Raw genomic sequence first — 9,134 nt, forward strand, 5'->3', positions numbered from 1 at the left:
GGTAATTAGAAAAAAGCTAATACGCAATTCACCAAGAATTTCGATTTCTTTACTAGGCCTTTTATTATGAAATTCAATGTGGGCCTCACTGTAGTCGAGCCTAATTAAGATATTGCATATCTTTTCCTAGATATAGCAGCACATACCAAGAAGACACACTCCACAAATAAGAATAATGCTAGAAATTACAAAGATTAGTTTACTAAAACGGCTGTTTAACTTTGGTAATTATAAAACTATTTGTGGAAATAATTTCTTGTCCGAATATGTCCATATAACACAAAAGACCCTCCTCAATACATTGTTATATACATAATATATGATTTGTCGCGGTCACACAGCCAATGATATCACGGAGAGATGGAGAACGATTTTTTGTTTCTCAAAGAACCAATCATTACCCTTCTTCACTAACAAGGACTTGTTCACATTCCCTTCTTCTTCCTCCTCCTCCATAATCGTCTCTCTTTTGGTCTTTACCCTAGTTTATATATATACACATTAGAGGCTGCTTCGACTTCCTTCGATTTAACATATTATTACGTGTGCGTGATGGATTCCGATCGCTCCTTCGACACGAGCCTCAATCTCGGTTTAGGCTGTTATGGGGAACCTGAAGATCATGGGATCAAGATCAAGAAACCGGTGGCGAAGCTCGGTGATAATTGGATCCCGTCCCTCACGATAGGGTTGCCCGGCGTGAAGGCGTGTGGACCGGGATCTGCGAGTGGAGACGATGTCACGACATCGTCGTTCTCTAACTCAAGCAGCGTGAAGAGAGAGAAGGCGGAGCAAGGAGAAGAGGAAGCGGTCGAGAGAGTGGCAGTCTCGCCGAGGGCGACTATCGACATCGAAGATGAGGATGAGTTCAGCCCCAGGAAGAAACTCAGGCTTTCTAAAGCACAAAGTTTCGTTTTGGAAGAGAGCTTCAAAGCGCACACAACCCTCAACACGGTAAATCAATCTCTCTCTCTCTCTCTCTCTCTCTCTCTCTCTCTCTCTCTCTCTCTCTCTCTCAAGACTTGTAGTGTATCAAGTCCTTCATTATTTGCGGAAAACGTTGTTCACGGTCATAATCACACAAAGAAGAAATCACGTGTATCAAGAATTTTGAACTTTTGACCGACTCCGTTCACTTCGTGGTTAGTAGAACCAAGAAAGTAGCGTGCATGCTTTTCATACGATTTCTTTTCATAGTTATTACCTGAGCGGAAGCTTTTGAACATAAAGATCTGACTTTTGCTTGGTTGCTAGAATCATTTACATACTTTGATTACTCATGTTTCTTCTTCTCGGCTGGGATTTGTACAGAAACAAAAGCACGATTTGGCGAATCAGTTGAATCTCCGGCCACGGCAAGTTGAAGTGTGGTTCCAGAATAGGAGAGCCAGGTTGGTCCGTCAAAGCCCTAGAGAGAACTTCTTCTTGTCCTATGCAATTTTGCTCCATGGTTTTTCGTTATATCGGTCTTTGCATAGCATAAAATGTTCGTCTCTCTATATTTAATATATTTTGGAAGAATAAGCTAATAAAGTTGTGCATGTTTCAGTAAAGTAATTTGCTTTCCTGTATCCTATGTTTCGTAGGACTAAATTGAAACAAACTGAAGTAGAGTGCGAGATGCTGAAGAAATGCTGCGAAACCCTAAGGGAAGAGAACAGAAGGTTGAGGAAGGAGTTGCAAGAGCTCAAATCGTTGAAGCCGACCGCGTCGGTTTATAGGCAGATTCCGGCAGCCGCCCTCCCTCTGTGCCCTTCTTGCGAAAGAATCGGCCATCCAGAATTCCCTTTCTCTAATGACCCTCGACTTTGGCCGAACCGGCCGGCTCATCCATCGGCCGCCTGTTAGGCATAATCTTTTAGGCAAGAATCTTACATAGTTATACTAGTTTTGGATTTTTCTTCTTCTGCATAAATACTCACCTGGCTCTCTACTTTATTAATCGGGTAGTGGATTCACTGTAGTGACTCGTTTGTTAAGTTTTCATTGCATAGATATACTTCTTGTGAATATAGGATATGATGCGACATGAATTGTTCATGGATGGTAACATTGGTCTTTTCAAGGTTCATCTATTAAATTAGGTGTTTATGTTGAGGGCTATGCATAATTTCTACCATCCCTTAAGCCGTGTTTAGTTCCATTCTTAAATTATCGTATTGTGATGTATTTTACGAGAAACGAATTGAACAAAGAGATGAATTTGCAGTTTAAAGCTTACCCTTCATGTTGTTATGTTAATCGCCGCTTCATAAACCTTGATTTGGTTAAATCTTAAACATATAGGAAGACATGGATATGTAGATAGCATGAGGATGGGAAAGTGAGAAGGTTGGCAACTTGTCATCATCAGTAGCAGTTGATGGTATTTCCCAACAGATGAGCTTATTCCTATGTGCATCAGCATTATTAGGAAAGACACAGATACTCATGTGATGTTCAAGCCTTCAACTTAGTTACATTTATTGAATCCGATTAATGATGATTACTCTAACAAGCGGTTAATTTAATCCAATTCTAATACCAGATTACAGACTCATTCGGCGCAGGAAATCGACCTTCTTATCAGCTTGAATTGGCACTGATCAAGCATATGTTTCCAGTACAATGGCTGCGTTCATAAAGCACTGAGCGAGATACCATCACGTTAGAATGCAACTTCCTAAACCAGTTTTATCTTTACCATTATAATTAAACAAGTTCTTGGCAAAAGACGGATACTCATCAATCCAATTCCCGTCATTCAGGCCGGCGAGTGAGATTTCCGCTCATTGTGGTCACCTCCGGGGTTCTTCGCTCCTGGATAATACCAAGCTTAAGGTCTCAAGGAGTTCGGCAAAGCATGACAAACGCCTTAAGCGTGCAAACCAAGCCGTATGGATGAAAGATTTTCTGGAAACAAACAAGCGCGCATAAATAAAACGAAACTCATTATCAATAGGCGAAGAGGGTTGCGAGGAATCGAACCCATCTAAAACTTCAGCTCCGATACGCACCGACTTGAAGTTGAACGTGCAATCCCCTTCTCTGAAAATGCAAACAGATCGAGAACGACACCCGATATATCAACTTCAAGCACAATGGCTCAGGGAAAATGGCTGAGGAAAAATGACAAGAAGCAAGCGACTATTGATTCCATGTTTAAAATACTATCCGCCCATGGCTAATTAAGCAAGCTTTAATGGTGGAAACCTAGGGAGGGTGGATCGTCAACGTCGATAGCCTGATCAATTTATAATCTCCCCTCGTGGCATCACGTACTTCCAATTGGTCAAATGCGTAATCAACTTAAGCTTTAAATTAATCCTCTTTTCTTAAACCCAAGGTACCAAAAACGAACTGGGGAATCGAACGGAGGAAACAAACACGAAACAAAAGACCAAATTAGCTTCTGGACCTTGTCATAAGGTGGGAAACCACTTGGTCGTTTGGAAGTTGATGACGACAGCAAGTTAGGTAATTGTCCCCCACAATAATCATTTGAGTATTAGGCTGTCAGAACCTTATGGTATCAAGAGATTACGCCACATTACCAGAGAGAAATCGAGTTTCGCTTGTTATTGTCCGAAGCTAGGGTTTGAATCGATGCCTCTGATGACGTGTGAAATTGAAAATTAGTAATTAGGATAAGGTAGTTTATGGATGACATGCGTATTGGTGGTGAAAACTCATGCGCGCTATAAAGAACAACGAAGAGCTATTTGCCTCTTGTAGGTTCGAATTTACAAACATTTCGATCCCGGTGGCCATTATAGTAACATGTAAATAAGAGATTGGAGACGTCCATGTTTGGTCTGCAAATTGGTCCAATCAAACGAAAATGCACTTTATGGGATGGACGGATTACCGTGGTAGTATCGCATGGTGTAACTGATCGATTGAAAGAGAGATGCATATACACATTGAATTTATATACGTGCAAGCCACATTTGGAATGACTCGTAAAATTTGAGGGGTGATACTCGCAAAATAAACTAGGGTGGAATATGGCCTTGACACCATATTAAAAAGTACAACTCAAAAATTTAAATCAATAAATCGAGGAAGACCACACATACATAGGGTATATGAACCCCGTGAACAGGCGATGTGATATATTTTAACATCTAGTTCAAAATGTCAAGCTATATCAAGAATTCGGTGGGTCGATTGGTTGAAAGTGGCTCGAGTTACTTGATCGAGACTAAAATTGAGGGACCTAATCATAAAAACTGAAAGTTGGGTGACCTATTCTAAGGGTTAGGAACAAGTTGAGAGACCAAGCTCAAGATAAACCTTGTGCACAACATGATTATGTGTGCTTTTTTTTATTACATGATGGCATTAACTATTGCAACTTTAGTTAATCTAGATTAGAATACACACAACTCTAATTGATTATGGATTGGGTCAGTTAAGAGATACATGACCAAAACTCAGTTCATCCAGAATGTTCACACTTTCTCTAGCATGCGTCAATTTTATAATCTTGATGAGAAAAGGACGTGCACTATGGAGGGGAGAAAAGTAAACCGGAAGTACCCATCATTATTGATTGATTCAGCCAATTGAAAAGCGGGAACACATCACTGATTACTTCACCAATTCACAATTCAATGCACCATATGGCCATGTCCATGGTAACTTTATTTTTAGCCGATGCTCGTGATTGATTGGCCGCAAAAATATTTAGGGCATAAAGATACATTTTGCATTATTTTAGGAAGCAGCCGGAAATTGAGCTACGCGCTACATATCTTCTCTTTTTTTCTTTATATATATATTTTTTTATAATTCAGAGGTACAAACGAATATAAAGTTTTGACAGTCTAGAAGCCCATGGGATTCCTTTGCAAGCCCAGTGAATCGGTTGATTTCAAACGTTAAGGGTGTGCAACCGGACTAGGTTTACCCGGAAACCAGACCGGCCTACCCGAAAAACAGGTTCGGGAACTGGTTCCCATTTGAACTGGTCCAAGAACCGGTTCCATTTTTTGGGAACCGGTTAGAACGAGTCTGTTTTTTTGTTCCAAGTGAAAACCCACCCTGACCGGTTTTAGAACCAATTTTATATGAAGGTCCACTTGCAATTTTATATGGCCAGAATTCAAAGCTTTATATTAGGAAGAATGAGGGAGATGATCATTATTTGCAGATAGTCTAACTCAAGGGCTTGTAAGCATTATAGGGAGCAATTTTCTTTTTCTTAAAATTTTTGTTCTATAACGAAGAAACTACATATCCAATTTGAATGTATGATGTTTTATCACGTCCATTAAATTATTAAGACTAAGATAATCTGCTTTTGCATGAATACTTAAGATTGTTTGCACAATCAAACTTATAACCTTTGATTTGAGTTATAAGTTTTCCTATTTACTACCTAGAAAAAATTAAACCAAAAAAAGGAACAAAAAATAAATAAATTCTTGGGTAAACCCTAGAACCGGACCAAAAAAATAGGGTAGGTTCCAAAACAGGGTCCAAGGCAAATAAGGTAGGTTCCAGGTTCTAAAAACTAGGAACCGGTTATAACAGGATCGGTTTCAGGTTCCAGGTCTGGAACCGATCACCTATCAAAGGTCATAAATCAGATTAGTTTGCACGCAGTTTGTGAGATTTGAACAGGTAATGTCCAGTTCTTAAGTTGAAAATCTCACAACGGCCCAACCAATTACATCGATCCGAAATTTCATGTCATCATTATCGTTCTTCATTAGTTTTTTTTTTTTACTTTATTAACATCTCAAGCAACGTTGTTTGGATCTTTTTTATTGACTATACGAGATAATTACTTTTAACGTGATATTTGGCATACTAAATCTCGCGTCTCCGAAACCTTAAATAGTATTGACCTGATGATAACCATTACAAGATTATATATGTGAAGCCGATCATTGGTGATTCCGAAATCTCCATAGACATATTACAAATCGCGCAAGCTTACAAATTCATAATATTTATTTAGCGTACCATTAGCGGAATTTGGTATATAAACGGAACGGTATGGATGACATCTGAAACGATTCGGCGGAAATTGGATTGAAGTGGAGCATCATGAAATGGTCGTTTGATCAAACCAGGACCATTTCGCATGTTTCCACGGGATCGAAGATTTTCCTCCTCGATGAATGGAAAATGCGAAGGTCCATGCAGCAAAGTCAAATGACCATGGTAAACTCCTTCGGATCGAAATAAGGTCTTTCTTTCTTTTTTCTTAACATTTGGGCGTGTGCTTCGGACTTCAGAAAGCCTTCAAGCTCTTATAAACAGTGAATGCAAATGAAAACATTTTGATTGGTACCGCGGGATAAATTAGCCCTGGTTTGTGTCGATAAGACTGTTCGAATGGAATCTCTAGGCCCGGCGTCAACCCCGAGAGAGGTCGCATCCTCCAAGAGGCTCGCCCACGCAACCTGACCGGCGTTCCTAGACAGGCATAGACCGGGAAAAGTGCCAAAAAAGTCCTAAACCTTTTGCATTGGTACCAATTTAGTCCTAAACCTTTTTTTTTGTGCCAATTCAGTCATAAACCTTTTGCATTTGTGCCAATTTAGTCCTAAACCTTTTTTTGATAACAATTTAGTTCTAAACCTTTTGCATTTGTGCCAATTCAGTCCTAAACCTTTTGTCTTTGTGACAATTCAGTCCTTCCGGTCAATTTTGGCCGGATTTTGCTGACATAGACGCCAACCGGCCGGCGGCCGGTCACCGGCGCTGACGTGAACAACTTTAATAATATTATAATATTTTTTTTGAATTTTTATTAATTTTTTTCTTTTTTTCTTTTCTTTTTTTTCTCTCCCCTCCCTCCAGCCGGTCGCTGGACCGGCGACCGGCCGGTGGCCAGAGGCCAGAGGCTAGCGCCGGCGAGGCTCGCCCACACCGGCCACTGGCGAGGGCAGCCTCGCGCTGGGCGAGGCCCGACCTCGCCAAATCAGACGAGGTCGTGCCTCGCCCAACCGCCAAATAGGCTCGACCTCGCCAGATCCGGCGAGTCCCGACCTCGCCAAATCCGGCGAGGTCAGGCCTCGCCCAGCCATGGTGAGGGTCGAGCCCTCGCCAGTGCCCTCCGGCAAGGGCTCGAGCCTCGCCATGGCTGGGCGAGGCCCGACCTCGCCGAATCTGGCGAGGTCAAGCCTCGACGGCGGCCGGGCGAGGCTCGCCTTCGCTGTCGCTTGCGAGGGCGAGCCTCGCCCAGCGTGAGGCCACCCTCACCAGTGGCCGGCGTGGGCGAGCCTCGCCGGCGCCGGCCTCTGGAGGGAGGGGAGAGAAAAAAAAAATTCAAAAAAATTCAAAAAAATATTAAAGTATTATTAAAGTTGTCCACGTCAGCGCCGGTGATCGGTCGGCGTCCATGTCAGCAAAATCCGGCCAAAATTGACCGGAAGAACTGAATTGGCACAAAGACAAAAGGTTTATGACTGAATTGGCACCAATGCAAAAGGTTTAGGACTAAATTGGCACCAAAAAAAGGTTTAGGACTAAATTGGCACCAATGCAAAAGATTTAGGACTGAATTGGCACAAAAAAAAAGGTTTAGGATTAAATTAGCACCAATGCAAAAGGTTTATGACTTTTTTGGCACTTTTCCCGGCATAGACCCCGACCTCAAAGGCCTAGGGACAGGGGCCAAACCCCCGGCTCAGTTCAATTGGGTCGGCTCAATCCGCCCACCAAAGGCATTTTAGCCCTCAAAGGACACCCAACGAGGGTAGATAAATGCCAGATCTTTAGAGGTGAGACGAATCTTCTATTCATACATTTCTCAAGAAACATTATGTCTCCCATAGTCTCTCTCGTTCGCACACCGCTTCGTCCTCCGTCTGTCCATTGACTTCAGTATTGGAGGGTCCTCTTGAGGCCAAGCCCAGGAGACTTCTTTAGCTTTGTGGTCTGCAGCTAGGTTTGATCCTTCGAAGTTCGAGCCAAGCCCAACGGTACCCAAAAGACTGAGCATCATCAACGTGGCCGTATGCTAGAATCGCGAGAAGGATGAGTGATGGCTCTCGAGCGCTAGATGGACATGAAGGCCAAATGCCATGGCTTGGCGAAATTGCGCATGAAGATGACCTTCAAGATTGATGAAACTCACTTTGATTATCAGAATTTATGAAGCTCAAACTCACATTTGGAATGGCTTCACAATAAAATAAATGAATAATGACACAAACAGTTCCTGAACTTTGGCCCAATGTATAATATGGTCCCCGAACTTTTAATTTGCTCAATATAGTCTCTGAACTTTAACCTATTATTCAATGTGGTTCTTGAAATTTTAATTTGTTAAATATGGATCATAAACTTTTGGTACATATTCAATGTAGTTCATGAAGTTGAATTAATGGAATGACTACATTAAATATTTTCAAATAGTTCATGGATTAAATTGAACATGTACCAAAAGTTAAGGGATGACATTGAACAAATTAAAAGCTCATGAACCACATTGCACATTGAGTTAAACTTCAAAGATCACATTGAATAAATTAAAAGTTTAGGGATTATAATGCATATTAGGTCAAAGTTCGAGAACTGTTTATGTAATTTTCCTAAAAAATATATATAATTAAAAAAAATGATCTCCATCTTGACTTTCGTGAAATACGAAAGGTTGACGTGGTACTCCACCAAAGATCGGCATATCAATTCAAGTCATGGCACGTGAACTATATCACATTAGCTTTGGTCGGGGTTCTATAAAGAAAAATTAATAAATAAAGTGATTCAACTTTTGCAGAAAGTCTACGGTCAATATGATTTGTAAAGTTTAGGGATAAAGATACCCCAGCTTCCATCGTACGGCACTTCTTTTTTATTTTTTTGGTCACTCGAGGTTTATAATTTCTTACGATATTTACTTAAATATCATAATTTTTTGAAAGAAGATTCACCACTAATATCGGAAATTCGATTTGGCATGACACACGTGAGGAACGTTTTACAACGTTATGGCACTTGAGTGAACAATCTTTTAAAGTCATGTCATTCAAGTGATCGAAAAAAATAGAGTTATAATACTTAAGTGAGTGTCGTACGAAAATTATGACATTTGTAGGATACTTATTCTTGATATACACATACTTCAGGTGTTAATTCTTATCGGCCAAGATAACCTCATCATGGTAGTGCAAATTTATATGATCGAGAAAGTA

General features: G+C 40.8%; 1 protein-coding gene across 1 annotated transcript; it reads left to right on the forward strand.

Annotated features, from left to right (window-relative positions):
• The first annotated feature begins 333 nt into the window (after positions 1 to 333).
• LOC115676329 (homeobox-leucine zipper protein HAT22-like) lies at positions 334 to 2,097 on the forward strand. The gene is made up of 3 exons (XM_030599205.2): positions 334 to 954; positions 1,312 to 1,391; positions 1,587 to 2,097. Exons 1-3 carry the CDS (start codon positions 553 to 555, stop codon positions 1,846 to 1,848), a joined length of 744 nt encoding a protein of 247 aa, XP_030455065.1. The 5' UTR covers positions 334 to 552; the 3' UTR covers positions 1,849 to 2,097.
• Positions 2,098 to 9,134: the final 7,037 nt, after the last annotated feature.

The sequence above is a fragment of the Syzygium oleosum genome, unplaced genomic scaffold, assembly GCF_021117445.2.
Source record: "Syzygium oleosum isolate NSW1041296 unplaced genomic scaffold, Sole_v2.1 Sole_v2.05, whole genome shotgun sequence".
Lineage (NCBI taxonomy): Eukaryota > Viridiplantae > Streptophyta > Magnoliopsida > Myrtales > Myrtaceae > Syzygium > Syzygium oleosum.